Source organism: Arctopsyche grandis, chromosome 2, assembly GCF_051622035.1.
Source record: "Arctopsyche grandis isolate Sample6627 chromosome 2, ASM5162203v2, whole genome shotgun sequence".
NCBI lineage: Eukaryota > Metazoa > Arthropoda > Insecta > Trichoptera > Hydropsychidae > Arctopsyche > Arctopsyche grandis.
Genome location: NC_135356.1, coordinates 36,576,655 through 36,594,646, shown reverse-complemented (window position 1 = coordinate 36,594,646; position 17,992 = coordinate 36,576,655). Strand labels below are relative to the sequence as shown.

At 34.0% G+C, this 17,992-nt stretch overlaps 1 protein-coding gene across 2 annotated transcripts; it reads left to right on the top strand.

Moving 5' to 3' along the window:
• Positions 1-819: 819 nt before the first annotated feature.
• On the top strand, positions 820-16,753 carry gb (solute carrier family 7 member genderblind). Of its 2 annotated transcripts, none has more exons than XM_077446279.1 (11): positions 820-982; positions 4,972-5,183; positions 5,272-5,374; positions 5,451-5,566; positions 9,004-9,129; positions 10,329-10,428; positions 10,502-10,670; positions 10,743-10,943; positions 15,307-15,456; positions 15,524-15,695; positions 16,564-16,753. In XM_077446279.1, exons 2-11 carry the CDS (start codon positions 4,979-4,981, stop codon positions 16,614-16,616), a joined length of 1,395 nt encoding a protein of 464 aa, XP_077302405.1. In that variant the 5' UTR covers positions 820-982; positions 4,972-4,978; the 3' UTR covers positions 16,617-16,753. The 2 variants fall into 2 exon arrangements, with proteins under 2 accessions (XP_077302405.1, XP_077302406.1); XM_077446280.1 differs by having other exon boundaries at positions 849-1,034; positions 16,564-16,749.
• The last annotated feature ends 1,239 nt before the right edge of the window (positions 16,754-17,992 follow it).

Sequence of the window (17,992 nt, the reverse complement as noted above, 5' to 3'; positions counted from 1 at the left end):
ATATAAACAATATAAAACACCAATAGAAAAAAAATATTAATTAATTAATTAAATAAATGGCGCTAAATGCTCAGACACTAAGCTAACAGCGCCGTCTATTAGCTTTGAGGAAACAGTGGTAGCAAACAGTGTATATAGAAGTTTTTCTCTTTTGTTATTATATTGAACGATTTGTTGGCGTTATCTTACACACACACACACACACACACACACACACACACACACACACACAGATAGACAGAATAGCGATATCAGTACCTATTCTACTGAAATCAAACTGATGTTTTTTTTAGCATAAAGGCGTGGAATAAAAACACCATTTATTAGAAACGGCAAGTCGATGGGATTATTAATCACATAAGTATATAACAAGAAAATGATATATAATAAAATAAGATAGAAACAAGAATCAAAATAAAATAAATAAAAAAAAGAATCGAAATTAGAGGAAATAAAAGTAAATAAAAAGCGAAAAAAAAAACACACAATATGAATAAAACCAAATAATAATAATTACTACAACCCATTTTTATGTAGGAAATCACCAAGAATGTTCATTTGGTAGACTGTTTCAAATTTTCACCACCTTATTTTGAAAGTATGTAAGGATTCTCTGATTTTTTATTATGCAATAAATCACTAAATACTATGATAATTCTGCACACCGATTGCACTCCTTTCACTTTCTATGATTCTTTAATTTTTATTGAATGTATTAATTTTAACCGGAATAATTAGAAAAATTTATTTTTTTGGACAATGTATGTATATGCTTTCATATCGATTGTGTCTGCCAATTGAAGAATATGATGCTTGGCCAATGTTGTGTTGAATATTTGAGGGTCTTCGGTTTCGGGGCGCGTGCGCGCCAACTACGTGAGGTTAGGTGACACTCTTCAGCGTGCTTCAGCTTCTGCGTGATGCTGCAGCGTCACAACTCCTCGCGGAAAGATCACTTCTGACCCAAGTCGGACACCACTAGGTGAGTTATCGAGGACGTGAGACGACTTGGACAAAATTTCAGCTGAAGTGCGGTATGAAAACTCGAAGAAATTATTAAAACCACTTATTATACATGTGCATTATATATAATTAAATTTCCATAATATTCTCATTCATAGCAATTATGTTTAAAATATCCATGCTTTACGAAGACACGTCAAACGATGGCGAGTGTGCAATTACAGAATATTATATATTACATTAATAATGTACAAGCATATTGGACTGAATAATTGGTATAGTAACCGGAAAATTGTAGGTATGTAACTGTGTAATGACGTTGAGGGTAATTTTCTTCGGCAAAAATTCGAAATTATTAATATTCGTTCCAAGAATTGAACAAGAAACACGATACGTATGAATTTATATGATGTCAAATGCCAAGTATGCTAGTGTATGTATCTACACTACCGTCCATACGTTTAAGACCAAACCTATAAATCGATGTCCATTAAAATAATTTAGCGTAAAATAGTTCAAAGAAATGGGTATCATTTTTTTCCCTACACCCTTGGATTTAATTTGAGCAAAAAAAGCAGGGATTATCCCATTGGTTTGTTGTGTTTTTTATATAAGGGTTCAAAATGGGCTCAAAGACACCGCGTGACGAATCGACACATGTTGCAATTCGACAACTCTACTATACGCAGTTTATGTTACGAACTTTTTTTGTTATTTTATCCTGCTGATATGACATCGAAACAGTTCAAAATAATAAACCCTAAATGAATTTGGTTCAGTTTAATCTGATCAGTCAGACTTTGAAGTCGTATTAGCGAAAAATTTATAATACATAAAGAGGACAAAAATTTTTGAAGAAATATGGGAAAAAATAAAAGTCTCACCATGGAAACTCGAGGAGCCATTATTTCTCTTTACAAACAGCAAAAAACCCAACGATATATCGCCGAAAATCTGAATATTTCGAAGACTGCAGTACAACAGACGATAAAAGAATTCCAAAATTCTAACAACATTATGGATTTATCAAAATCAGGACGTCCCAGAATCACAACACAAGCATTGGATCAACAAATTATATTATTAACCAAGCGAAATAGAAGGATAACGGCACCAGAAATCGCCTCTGAGATAGAACGGTTAAACATCGGCTGATGGAAGCGAAGCTTGGAGGGCGCATAGCAGTAAGAAAACCATTATTAAGGAGAAATAATAAAGCGAAAAGACTAGCTTGGGCTCTTCAGCATCGTAATTGGTCAATTGAAGATTGGTTAAAAGTGATTTGGTCCGATGAATCGAAGTTTGAATTGCTCGGTTCGAAAGGACGAGTTTACGTCCGGCGCACTCCCCAAGAAAAAATGATGCCAGACTGTGTGCTGCCAAAAATCAAGCATGGTGGTGGATCCATAATGATATGGGGATGTTTCTCAAGAGCTGAAATTGGGAATTTAATCAAAATTTATGGAATTTTAAAAAAAGAAGGGTATTTGAAAATTTTAAAAGAACAAGTTTTGCCGTGCGGCCGGAACTTATGTGGGCATGATTTTATATTCCAACAAGATAATGACCCAAAACATAAATCTTCTTAAAATGGACTTCTTACGATAAGAAGAAGAAAAAAATAATTTAAAAATCATGAACTGGCCTCCTCAATCCCCCGATTTAAGCCCAATAGAACTAGACGAACCAGTATTTTTTGAACAATGCGTATTTTTTGAACATAACTGAGTTTATATTTTTTAAATTGGTCCAAAATTGTGTAAAATATGCTCCAAAAACACTTTGGTCCTAAACATATGGACGGTAGTGTACATACATACATTTAATGATCCTTATGTACGTAAATTACTTTATTTTTCCTTTGAAGGTCTCACCTTGAATTTTCCTCAATTATCTGGTCACCTTTTTATTTATCCGATATTAATTGTATTGAGAAAGTTCAACTTAAATTTATTATATCCTTACGCTACCTTTTTCCTACCTATACCCATTCTACTGTTTCCGATATTTTAAAAATCCTATCTTTTAACAATCTTTCTGTCAGGCGACGACATACTGATGCTATATTCTTCTTTAAGCTCATAAATGGTTTCCTTGATTGTTCTGATTTACTGAATGTTTAACGGAGAGCTGAATGAGGTCGATCTATTTGGTATTTCCCTACATCAATTCAGGTCTAACATCAAGAGATTCTTGACCGATTGATTCATTTCTTCTCCTATTCTATTTTATAACCTTTTTCCAATATTTCCAATATTTTTATACTTTAGTTTAGTTATGTAATGTGCTATTTAATCATGTTATAGCTTTTATTATTTTCCTTTTCATTTATTTTATATTTGTAAATTTCAATTTCTTCTTATATTCTATTTTATGTTTAACCTTTTTCCGGTAATTGGACTATTCGTCACATTGGTATGGTCACAAAGACAATTTTTGCCATGAAAATCGCGAATACACAATATTTGGCACTCAAGTTCTCGTTACTATGATAGTTATCGTTAGTATGATGGACTTTTCGGCTGCCAGATGTTCCGTTATAGAGATTTTAGTGACTTTGTGACGAGTAATTTGTGACCAGTAATCACCGAACCCCTTTTTCCAATATTTTAATATTATAGTTTAACTATGCAATGTTCTATTTTGTCATGTTATAGCCTTTATTCTTTTCTTTTTCATTTGTTTTCCTTATATTTATCTTTTTCATTTTTTTTATAATCTTTGTAAAAATCTGTTATTGGACTCGGATGTTACATATATTATATATTTACTATTTGTTTTTTATACATATCTACATCCTGTTGTCTGTTGATTTTTCAATAAATAAAATAAAAAATAAAAATACATACATGTTCATTTACATATTTACAGGTTATAGAAACCATTTTTGAAATATATGACACAATATGTACGGTTCTCCGGTCACCAATATGTACCACGTAATTTCGATATGTAAAAATGCAATATCTTTATAAAATTTTCATACTATGTCTTTATATAAGTATTCTGTTTATAATCCAACAAATATCTAAAATTTCTCCATAGATGTATGAATTTGAATAGGTTTTCTTTTGAACCATTTCATACATGTTGTTATAAAAAGTTTATTTGTTGAATTAGTTCTTAATTTTACTTTTCAAAATGAATGTGTAACGTATGCATTTCAATTTAAAAAAAAAATACCCACAATTGTTCAACACTGAGTTTTATAATTGTTTCAGCAAAATTTAATGATTTCTGTAATCAAACTTAATGGTTTTTACGGTAAACGCATTTTTGTGCAAATTGCTACAAAAATCGCGAATACGGAATATCTGGCACTAGAGTTCTCGTTAGGACGATATTTCGCGTGTTTTGATGGAGTTTTTGGGTGCCACATATGTATGTATGTACGTCACAGCTAAAACACTGCTAACAAAACGTACGAATATAATACATACATTATAACAGATCAACAAAAAACTTCTATATATAATATATACAGTTTGCTACCAATGTTTCCTCTAGGGCAATAAATCTCTGAGCATTTACCACCATCTATTGAAAATTTATTTAATTAATTCATTTGTCTTTTGGTTTTTTATGTATATTGTTTATATATAGGTACGTTTTACCATTTTTTTCATATGAAACAATTAAATATAGTATTTGAAAAAAATAACCTGTAATTATGAAATGACTATTATGAATAATTATTGCTTAATATGCCATAGCCCATGCGATGATATTTCATCAGCCACAACACTAGTATATAATAAATATATACAAATTATTATCTACAAATTATATTGTGAACAGTGTCAATTTATTATCAACTATATTCTCATAATAATATTTGTCTATAGAACCTTTATGAAAATCATTACTTCATATTAATATACATTTTACATTTTTGAATTATCTCATGTGTAAAATAAGATTCAAAATAATTATTATCACTTTTGAAAGAGAGTTTTTGACTTTCTTCAATGCACGAATTTAAAATTGTCTTTTAAATATTTTCTGCAGGCTGAAAATGTCGGAAGAAAGGATACGGATGAAGAAGCAGCTGGGGCTGCTCGAAGGTGTAGCTATAATTTTAGGAATAATATTCGGCTCTGGAATATTCATATCACCGAAAGGTGTCCTGCAACAAGTCGGATCAGTGTGGGGAGCCCTAGCAGTGTGGACGGCCTGCGGAGGATTAGCCACTCTCGGGGCACTCTGCTATGCAGAACTCGGTAATTGAACAACTCCTGAAATACATTACATCTAAGTCGACTGAAATAATCAATTCATATACACATACATGTGTTTCAAATTGTACAGGAACAACACTGGCACAAAGCGGAGGCGACTATCATTACATACATCAAGCGTTCGGGCCTTTGCCCGCATTCCTATACCTGTGGGATGCAAATATTGTTTTTGTGTGAGTATTGATTTCATCGGGAACTGCTTTATGTACATCTTGATGGTTTAATCTTGTCGAATATTGCTGCTTTCAGACCTACAACGAATGCCATTATGAGTTTGACGTTTGCAAATTATGTTCTGCAACCTTTATTTCCCACGTGCATGGTTCCTGATGGGGCACAACGGCTCATAGCAGCCCTAACAATATGTATGTATGTAAATATTTAGTTTGCACATTAGCGAACTGTATTGTTTTCTAAACATTGTTGCGAATTGGCGAGGCTATTGCGCTATGTATTTACCTTAAGATATAATGTTATGTTTTTAACATATGTACATATGTAAGGAAAATTCGTGAGGCGAACGATTTTTCTCATTTTAGCACTGTTTATCCTATAATTTCACAGTTATATTATTTATTTATTTATACAATTTAAAAAAATGACCATTTTACATAAAGAAATGAAAAAAGAAAAAAAATACAATAAAATAAAAATAAACTACAATATGTTTAACCCTTTGAATGCTGACCAAGTTCGATCGGCCTTCTGCCAACAAGTCCATGCCATTCCCCTGAAAATTTCATTTCATGTACTTCTTCATCACACCTAATAATGTATTAGTTCCAATTGTAATTTAGGGGATGAAAACCTTTAAGGGGGGTCAAAATCATAATGTCTGGCAATTTCGAGAAAAAAGCCAGACAATCAGACTAATTAACCCTTTGAATGCTGACCAACGCCGATTGGCGTTTTGCCAACAAGTGCATGGACTTGAAATACGCCGATGGGTGTTGTTTTTTTAGTATGTAAAAAATAAACAAGAATACTACCCGCTAAGCCTTTCAAGGTATTATTGAAAAAAAATGCATTGAACATGGGTCGTGTAATCCGTTTCAATGTTTATAAAGACTGGTTAACAACGGAATTTCTGAATTTATAAACATTGCAGAATTTCTCGATGGAAATCCCTACCTGCTCAGTATTTTATGTAGATTGTGTCTTGGCATTCAGATTGTGAGCATTACATTTTAACAACAATGAAGAAGATGTAACTAGTTTTGGAAAAATACTTATTTGGACTTATTTTGTTTATTTTATATTGTTGCAAGATATATTAGAGAGTCTAAACACACCTATACAAAACTCGAAATCCTCAGCGGTAGTTATCTAGGATTTGTTTGGATTAGCTACAATTTTTATACCTGCTTTCTATTGGATTTCTAAATAATTCTAGTTGGAAATGTTGGCGAAGCTTTCAACGTGGTGGGCTTTCATCGGAAAAGACGTCAGCACTCAAAGGGCTAAATAAGTCACACAAGCACAACTAATTACCCAGTCTGTGCAATCTTGACATAGCTGAGTTCAATCAATAATTGGTGGTAAACAGGGGGCATATCAAGAAGATGGTTACATCTAATTGATCTGCCCGGTACATGGAATCTCATTAAGCTCACCGATTCAGAGCAGTCGATGATGCCATTAAGAATACCATACAGACTTAAAATATCTTTAATTTTTCTTCTACATATCATACAATTTCAGTAAATAAATTTCTTTGTCAATTATAATGTTACTAAAAAATTTCAATTTAATGAATCTTATAAACTTCATTTGCACAGACTCTATTAAGTTAATATGCTTCACTGAATAAGTAGACCAAATGGTAGAATTGTATTCTAATTGGTTTCTAACTAAAGCAGTATATAACATTTTTGCATATCTCCTTTTTACTGTATTTACATTTTTAAAGTGAGTAGAGTTTCTTCTTAGGATTTGATGGCATTTTTTGTAATATAATTTGTATGAGAATTTAATTTTAATTTTTCATCAAAAACAACTCCCAGATCTTTGATTTGCGATGTTATCGGTAATATTTCGTTACTTATATTATAATTATATATAATTTTACAATTTGATCTACTGAACCTGACAACAGAACATTTTTTTATATTTAAAATCAGTTTATTAGAAGAGCACCGATCATTTAAAGAGTTCAAATTAAAGTGTCTTTGACATATTATCATCATATTTTCCTGTCTGAATGAAAGCCACACCAATACACTTCCATTCTTCGCTGTTTGGAGCAACACTCGCCACACATTTTCCTCAATTTGTCCACCCATTTTAATTTTGACCTTTGCGTCCTTTTACACGCTATCGGACCAATTTTCTTCCATTTCCATTCTTCTAGCGACATTAATAATTCATGCATATTATATATGTACATTTTATATTCTTTAGGCACAATTGTTAAAGCGGCAATTATTGATAGTAGACTGATATGAATCATCGTTGCTTGCTTTTCACATCGACTGCCGGTTTAAAGCTTTCATTCCTGCCAATCCTATATAAACTTCGTCATTTATATTCGATTCATATTGTATTAATTTAACTACTCATCTAAATTTCCACGTCATCCTCTACATTACTGAATGTAGCGACATTCAGTAAATACATATGAATTAATATAAATGGTCAAATTTGTAAATTTGCAACATTTTAAACAATTCAGCGACATTCGATATTGCTGAAAACTTGAGATTTTGCGAGAAAATGGGTAAGGTTGCCAATTTGCTGGAACCGTTTCAATGAAAATCGTGGATTTGTGACTCCAGGTCACAAATCCGGTGTGGATTTGTGACCAAAAAGGTGTGGATTTGTTACCTGGAGTCACAAATCCAAGGTCTGACCAGCAGAAACCAATGGGATTTGAACACGTATATGTACATATACAGCTTAAATAAAATTACTGTAAAAATCTTCCAATTGTGAATTTTCATAATAGAATCAATACAATTGTTGGCTAGTGTATAGCCATTTAAATTAAAACAACTTCAATCGACCAATAACAAACAAACTATGAATAATACTATCAGTTAGTAGTAAATAGAAGCATCATCGAGTAGACAAAACGTTTTCAGTACTGTTACGTACACTCGGATTAGGCGTAGTAGCATCCCAGAGACTGTGTGACCGTTATAATTGGTTTCGAGGATTATCTCCCCCGAATGCACTTAGCGGCGATAGCGTTACTCGGTCGCAATCTCGTGGAGTTCTTAGAACTAACAGCGGTAGCGTGGGACCGACTTCCATGGCACATCTAGTACGTGACCATAACAATAGGTAAACAAATCTGACGTCGAAGATGCCCTGAGAGACCTGCCCCTTATAAGGCGGAACTTAGGCGATATCAAGACATTCTGGACGGAGCACTGCCAGTGCGTGTATCTTCTTAATCACCAATAAATGCTGCGACACGACTTTGGCCTTTTACTTGGATCCTCCACCCACCCCTACGCAACACTGGTGTCAGAAGTGGGATCCAAGATGGGCCGTGGAACAAAGTCACCAGCGAAGGAAGAGAATCTACAGCGAAGCCATCCTCGGGAGCTGTATGAGAGAGTTCGAGCCATGGAGACACGAAACCAATTATAACGGTCACATAGTCTCTGGGATGCTACTCGGCCTAATCCGATTGCACTTGCTCGGCCTAATCCGAGTGTACGTAACAGTACTATTGCGATATTGTTATTACATGTTTTTATTATTTTTTACTTTGAAATGTAAATGGCCAATTAGCGAGATATTTCTCTTACCATATAAAACACATGTTTATATATATTTTTAATTTTCATAATTACAGGTATTTTGACCTTTATCAATGCTTATGATGTACGGTTCACAACAAAGATGCAGAATGTGTTCATGTTCACGAAAATATCTGCTCTCGCCCTCATAATAATTGCGGGTATCATTTGGATGGCCAAAGGTATTAAAAATTTCATATATCAGTGATTCCCAATCGGTAGTAAGCTTATACCCTGGGGTAGGTAAGGACGAAATTAAAAATGAAGACGAAAGTCGTGCATAATGCAGTTTTGGAAACCATTAACTTTTATTATTTTATTATTTTATTACATGCGCCATTGACTTTTATTATTGTCACAATAGAAGTAGAACATTATTTGCACTCCAAATGCAAGGCTTTCTTCTTCTTCGTGTACCTTGTCCTCCCAGAACTTCGGCAACTAGACTTCCCATCCGTACTCTGTAATAGTGCTCCGGTGCTGAAGCCGTACCACTGCCAAAGATTCTTTAACCAAGTGTTTTCCGCCTGCCAAGATTTTTCTCTGGATTATTAGGTGCAGGAGATCGTATTATTGGTTCCGCATCACATGTCCAAGGTACTCCAATTTGCGCCTTTTTACATTTTTGAGTACTTCAGCCTGATTTCCCATCAGGGCCAGCACCTCGGCATTGGCCGGGATGCTGAAATTCCTTCTATAAATAAGTGCAAATATAGAGCTTCTCGAAAATGTGATGCATTTAGTAAAATACAACTTAAAATAAAGGTTGTGGCTATTTGCAGGTACTATATCTGCGAATTATTGGTTATTTGCAGGTACTATATCTACGACAGGCGCAAAGCCTTCTGCGCATGCGCGTGAACTGTCACTGTCAGCGTGTTTACTGTTAAAATTTTGTTTTAAACCTTTTAAAAGGTTTAAAACAAACAGTTCACGCGCATGCGCAGAAGGCTTTGCACCTGTCGCAGATATAGTACCTGCAAATAGCCAATAATTCGCAGATATAGTACCTGCAAATGGCCAATAATTTGCAGATATAGTACCTGCAAATAGCCACAACCTAAAATAAATTCAACTTTCATGATATAGAAAAACTATACCAATAATAGTTCATCAAAAATGTTAGGGCTCCTATGGGGCCCCCGTCTAATCGGTGGCCCTGAGGTGAGCGCCTCTCCCGCCTTAGCTAGCTTTTAATACTTAATTCCTGCATATGGAAGTAAAGTGGTTTTGTCGTGGTAAAATGCTTACCCGGATACATTCACATAAGTTTTCCAACATTTTTAATATATGTACATACATTGGGTTGCTAAGAAAGATTGGGAATCACTACTATAGATGAGTTTTCGCACTAAAACAATAAAACATTTTAATTTAAAAGATGGCCTAGAAAATTTCGATAGTGGATGGGAAGGCACGACTACCGACATAAGCAAATGGTCGGTGGGATTCTATTCCGGAATATTCTCATACTCCGGCTGGTAAGCTCTACAGAATCAATCGTCTTACATGAAAACATTAACCATTTTACAAACATTTTCGACGATATTTCAGGAGTTACTTGAACTTCATGACGGAAGAACTTCAAGATCCATTCGTCAATTTGCCCCGAGCGATTTATATTTCACTGCCGCTGGTGACAACGATATACGTATTGGCAAATGTGGCCTACTTGGCAGTCCTGGGACCGCAAGGAGTGCTCGCTTCACCAGCCATAGCCGTTGTAAGCTTCACGTCTCCACTAAGATAATGTCAGAATCACATTCTGAAATTAATTTCGGGATTGATTTTACAGATGTTCGCTCAAAAATCTATGGGTTGGTTGTCGTGGTTCATGCCGGTGCTCGTCGCCATTGCAGCCCTCGGCGGACTCAGTGTTCACATTATGACATCTTCGAGAATGTGCTTCGCTGGTGCAAGAAACGGTCACATGCCAGCACTGCTAAGCCACTTGAACATTAAATGTTTGACTCCGCTGCCTTCATTAGTGTTTTTGGTAAGTTTCAATTGCTTTAATACAATTTAGTAAGCTTTCCTACGACAGTGAGAAGACAAAATCATACTAGTCTCATTTCCTTTGAATTGTTGAGTTTAATTTAAGGTGATCATTCATACTGATTTTACCAATACGAATCTTCTATGTACATAATAGAACTATTTCATTGAATGTATGGGTTGAAATACTAAAAGCCGTTGATGAAAATGATGTCTCCTAGAAAAATATTGGTAAATTCGTTAAATATTGTCTCCGTTTACTAGGATGCAAATGCACCTGCCAAACAACTTTTCTTTGATGAACAATAATCACTAAATTCAACCAGGAAGGTCGACTGTTCCGACATTAAATCATCCCTGTTATCGTCCCATCTTGCAAATATTTCATTAATGACAGCCAAAACTGCAATTTGCAGCCCCTCTTGCAAAAATGTTTAGATTATTGAGAACAGATTATTGATGCGAATTAACAATTGCGAAACACTAAAGATTTTATTCAATCTATGTATGTATGTATGTATTCAATGTCAACTTTTGTTTTCCAGTTTTTAATGTATTAATTTAAATATGAATTTAATAATACATTTAAATACTATTATAAAAGTAAACGTGGTATGAAATATAATACATAACCAGCAGAATAGACTATTGGTTAGCATATAATGCTTTGAACAGAGTGGTAACAGGTTCAAATCCCACGGGTTTTTGCTGGCCAGACCTTGGATTTGTGACTCCAGGTGGATCGTTTCCTATCAGAGTTTGCCAATTTATCTGATTTTTATTGAAACGGTTCCAACAAATTGGCAACCTTACCCATTTTCTCTCAAAATCTCGAGTTTCGCTGAATTGTATAAAATGCTGCAAATTTACAAATTTGACCATAGATATGTATTTATGTACTTTGTATAATACTGTTGCGTAGGGGTGGGTGGAGGATCCAAGTAAAAGGCCCAAGTCGTCTCACAGCATTTATTGATGATTAAGGAGATACACGCACTGGCAGTGCTCAGTCCAGAATGACCTGATATCGCCTAAGTACCGCCTTTTAAAGGGTAGATGTCTCAGGACATCTTTGACGTCTAATCTGTTTACCTATTGTTATAGTCACATATTCGGATATGTATTTCCACGACATTCGGTCCCACGGTATGGGTCACTTCTGAGAACTGCAATCATTGTTTAGCCGACAGCACTTAATCCTCGAAACCAATAATCACGGTCGCACGGCCTTGACGCCTTGACTTAATCCGATTGTCCTTAGCCGGCGGCTCTTTACTAACCTCTTATTTTAGTATACGAAACAATACTAATAATATTTGTATCAAATGTACAATGTTTCTGGCCAGGAAGTATGCAACGGCCAATGGGATCGCCCCACTCATCGACCAATAGTTTACATGTGTATGTATGTATGTGTGTTGTGCCCGGTGACCGGAGAGGTTGCTCGAAAGCGGTACCCACACGGGAAAATTTGGCTATTATCGCAACCCACTATGGACAACTCGCCACTGCGATACCCACTGACTCTCGTATGCGCAGGTAGCAAATTTGACTGAAATACTATTGTCCCAATCGCCCATCCCCACCTATCGCCGTATACACAGCATTGAAAGTTCAACTGAAATACTTTTCGCACTCGCCGAAATTTTTCCCTAAAGCATACATATATGAACACGTGAATTTTTGTTTGTTTTCTCGTCACTAGTTTGTGTGGTTTATAGTTAGCCGAGTATTTTTATGGTAGGATACTATAATACTAACATATGTACTTACTACTTTTTTATATTTTTTATTCGATTTTACATTCTAGTTGATTTTCAATTTTGTATTTTAAACAACAATTAGCGGTGAAATTAATATCAGCCAAATATCATCGTATCGTGTCCAGTGGCTCGGCATTTGGGGTGTCTGGAAGTAACCAGACTGATTAAAATATATTACATTGGAATTCGATTATTTTTGTTTTTTCTTGTTGATTTCTCAGTGGTGCATTTTTTTATACCTGCTATGACCGATAACTGTTCATCGTACGGCGGCCCATTTTTTTTTGTTTGCAAAAGCTTATCTCAAGACAGATCTTTAAGGATGCAAACACAAACTTTATTTTAATTGAAATATGAATGTGCTTTTTCACACTACCATAGTGTGAAATAACCAAAGTTGAAGTACATAGTATATTTAAGGGCTATTGGCAAATGATAATAAACTCGGGTGATGCTTTTAAAATTATAAACTTAGGACTTGAATGTATACATTTTATTATTTGAAAATTTTCGAAGCAAAATTTGGTTCAAAATCTATCAAAATGTCCAAAGTCTATCAAAAACCATAACAATGATTGTTCCAATGTTTCCATTATTTTTAGTATTTTCGTCCGCCGACGTTCAGGCTTACTTGTGTGATTAATTTATTTGTAATTTATTTTTATAATTGGCATTATAACTTTATAACGTATGCCGGGTAGGGATCCCAAATATTCGTCGACTTCAAATATTCGAATATTGAATAGTAAATCAAGAGCTATTCGAATATTCGAATATATTTGAAAATTAAAAAAAAGGTAATTACATATTTACTCATCATAAATTACATTATATTTATATATATTACAATTAATACATAATTTTAAGAAAATTAAAAAAAACATAAAACTAAAATGCACACATAAAAGATAACATAAAAATTTATAAATTCCTTCTGCTGTTATTAAATATGCACTATTCTTGTTTAATTCTTTGATTGTGGTTTCAACGGAAGTATGAACATCAATTAAAATTTTCAAAATATCAATTTCATTCTTAGAAACAGTATTGAAATTATATTATTTTAGTGCTATGTTTACACTTTCGTAAACTTGAATAAATCGTCTTATCATAGTTGCCATTGAATTCCACCTCGATTTTACATCCAATAATAATTTCAATTTTTTATTTTCTTTTTTCATTATGATTTTTTCTAAAAATGTATATTTCGCCGGTGACTTCTTAAATATTCGGTTTATTTTTCTGATGTTTTCTAAAATTTCGTAGAGATTATTATCGATCGAAAAAAGTGATTTTTTTTAAACATTTCTGTATTTATTAAATAAAAATCCATTTCTTCTCATGTAGACATTTCATCTTCCTCATTATCTTCATTTTCATCACAATTATCTCCATTACATATTTAATTTTCTTCATAATCGTCTTTTCATATTGATTTTGTGTATTTATTTTATAAAAAAATATACACACGAATCATATTCGAACAGTTGATGAAATATTCGAATAACGAATGGCTGAATAATCAGACGAATAATTCGAATACTCGAATATTCGAATATTCGATTGGGATCCCTAATGCCGGGTTCAGCTAATTCTTCATTCATTAAAAGCACATTCATATTTCAATTAAAATAAAGTTTGTGTTTGCATCCTTAAAGATGTCTTGAGATAAGCTTTTGCAAACAAAAAAAAATGGGCCGCCGTACGATGAACAATTATCGGTCATAGCAGGTATAAAAAAAATGCAACACTGAAAAATCAACAAGAAAAAACAAAAATAATCGAATTCCAATGTAATATATTTTAATCAGTCTGGTTACTTCCAGACACCCCAAATGCCGAGCCACTGGACACGATACGATGATATTTGGCTGATATTAATTTCACCGCTAATTGTTGTTTAAAATACAAAATTGAAAATCAACTAGAATGTAAAATCAAATAAAAAATATAAAAAAGTAGTAAGTACATATGTTAGTATTATAGTATCCTACCATAAAAATACTCGGCTAACTATAAACCACACAAACTAGTGACGAGAAAACAAACAAAAATTCACGTGTTCATATATGTATGCCTTAGGGAAAAATTTCGGCGAGTGCGAAAAGTATTTCAGTTGAACTTTCAATGCTGTGTATACGGCGATAGGTGGGGATGGGCGATTGGGACAATAGTATTTCAGTCAAATTTGCTACCTGCGCATACGAGAGTCAGTGGGTATCGCAGTGGCGAGTTGTCCATAGTGGGTTGCGACAATAGCCAAATTTTCCCGTGTGGGTACCGCTTTCGAGCAACCTTTCCGGGAACCGTTGTGCCCAACGGGTATAAATATGGGGCGCTCTCAGCCTGGAAACCATTCTGACCTGGAGCGACGACGAGAGCACACGAATAAACACCTTCTACAACCCTCCTGAGTATTTCTCTCCGATTCTGGAAGCCCCCCACTTCACGTCCACGCAACAATATAGAATATGTCAAGTCAATTCATTGTAAATGTCATTTATTTGAAAGCTAACGTTAAATTGAGGCTAAATATGTAGCTATTATACGTATTAGATACTTATCCAATTTATAGTTGAACAAGTGTTAATTTATTTTCAGATGCTCATGTCACTCCTGATGCTGATAAGCGGAGACGTCTACGCTCTGATCACATACTGTACCGTGGTCGAATCGTTTTTCACGACACTGAGCGCGGCTGCCGTTCTATGGCTGCGTTACAAAAGACCAGAATTAGAAAGACCTATCAAGGTATGCATATTTCACATAAAATTTCCAATTACATTTGAATCATTTCTCATGATGGATGTCGTCACAGGTGCCGCTGTGGATTCCGATAGTTTTTGTCGGAGTGTGCGTTCTGCTGCTAATCGTGCCTTGTATCCAGGCTCCGATGGAAGTCGGCGTTGGTGCACTGATCACTCTCGCCGGAACACCTATCTTCATGCTGTGTATTAAACATACACATCCAATATTAACTAAAATATCATGTAAGCAACAGCACGGAGAGTATGAGGGGACACTCGATAGTAGCCGGAATTTTAGTTTTACAATCATAACTTAAATCACCCTCAGAAGAGTCCATTAGACCAATTATTTTGATAATTAGAATATCTTTCTGTAACAGTCCTGCAATTTTTCAACTTTGTGCTATTTAATGCTGCTCTTCGGCATCTAAAAAACGTTTTACTTTTAGCTACCTTTTTATTCAAAGAAACTGAAAAAGTCAAATGGTTTCAGATCAAGCCGACAAGAAGTATGAAAAACAAGGGACATTCTGTTTTGTTTTTTATCAAAAAACGTTGTACTCTCAAATATAGTGTGCATTGCCATGGTGCAGAAATTGGCTGACTTTTTTGGACTTTTTCTTCGCACAGAAATGTGCAACTGCTTCAAAGCTTCGAAATTAAACTGTTGACTATTTATTCAGAAGGAGTGAACTTTGAAAGCAGCCTTTTTGACATTAAAAAAGAATGATCTTAACCAATATATTGGTCTTCACCTTATAAAACATAAAATCTACTATGTTTTGTTTTTTTGAGTCATGGAAAACTGAAGAGTTTCCAACCAATTTTATAGTGTTTGTCCTCATAATCTTTTTGGATCATTAGAACAGTTTTCTAACCTCTCAAAAAAAAAAACCCCCCGGCAGAAGCACTAAAGACATTGAAGTTAGTAGAATTTCAGAACTGTCTTGAAAACTAAATAAAATTTAAGGACAAGGATATTACATACATCTAATACTTTTGAGGGTGTGTTTTATTGAACAAACTATTTTAAAAATCAAAATTTCGGTTACCCTTTGTATACATATTTTTTTTAAATATTCTATTAACACATCTATATGTATTTTTTCAGGCTCGTTTACAAAGACTTGTCAAAAGATATTTCTATCAGCACAAGAAGACTGAAAAAATAAACGCAACAATAATATATAAGAATGTTTTAGCTTCATCACTATTGTAAATACTGTGCCAAAATATTTATATTGTGAACGTTCAATAAAATATGTAAGCTTTTTGCTTTTTGTAACATTTACCACATACTGAGTTCGTTTCTTTCTTTATCTCTAACTATACAGAGCTCGATGTTTGTTGTATGCAGCCTCGTAACTCAATTTAGATTGTCAAAATGAACAAAATTTTTAATTTTTAAAAGCCCAATTGATTCAGCAGTAATTTTGATACATCTTTGCTGGCCGAAACATCGACTGCCACTCATAAAAATAAATTACTTTTGGCAGATGACACTATTGAAGTGTTTTTTTTAATTAGAACGGCGTATTTCGAATTTATTTATTTTTTTTATTTTTTATTTAATTTACACCAAGAAGGCCTAACAGGTAAACCCAATGCGCCTTCCTGGCCAAAGACAATTATATAAACATGTATGTACACCATCCATATATATACAAATACACATACATACATACATAAATATAAAAATACACATATATACATATACATACATACACACCTATACATATATATATTCACATATACATACATATACATATACACATACATTACATACATCCATAAACATACAAACATTATACATGCATATACACATAAACACATTAATACACATAAATAAAGATACATTACTCATATATATAAAAATAAAAAATAGCATACATATATAAATAAAGATAAAACCAACATACATACACATTATGCTAAATAATAAAATTACAAAATGAAAACAACATGTGTAAATATGTATGTAGCTTGAAGTCATTTAAAATATGCTGCCTGACAGAACTGTATGATGCAGTAAAAACATCAAGGCTCCCAGAAAGCAGGTTAAATAGTCGAATGGCTCTTGAAAGGGGTGAGTCATCAAGCACATTAGTTCTGGCCTGAATAGGCAGGAATAGAGTTCTGGAGCGAGATTCTCTCAGTTTCTCAGATACCCTAAGCTTAAGATTACACAGAACTTCAGGAAGATGACATTCACCCCTTAGAATTTTTAGAAAAAGCTTACCAAGATGATTGTTTCTACGTGAAGCTAAGGAGTCAAAGCCCAAGGAGCCCATGACAAACATACTGGGAAATAAGTAGGGATAGCGCCCAAACTCTCTCATGTAGAGATAGCGAAGAAATTTTGTTTGCACCCTCTCTAACATTAGCGTGTACCTTATATGATTAGGACTCCATATGGCCGAGCCAGATTCAAGCAAACTGCGCACCAATGTAGTATACAGTAAACGCGTCACTCTGGTGCTATTAAAGAATGAATCCAATATAAGATTTTTACAATTATTAACCATTAAAACAGTTTCGAT

Bases quoted from the DNA above. Each gene is read 5' to 3' on its own strand.
- gb (XM_077446279.1), top strand. From the start codon at position 4,979: ATGTCGGAAGAAAGGATACGGATGAAGAAGCAGCTGGGGCTGCTCGAA. The intron at 9,130-10,328 runs GTATTAAAAATT...TTAATTTAAAAG, and splicing joins TATCATTTGGATGGCCAAAG to ATGGCCTAGAAAATTTCGAT. The intron at 10,429-10,501 runs GTAAGCTCTACA...ACGATATTTCAG, and splicing joins ATATTCTCATACTCCGGCTG to GAGTTACTTGAACTTCATGA.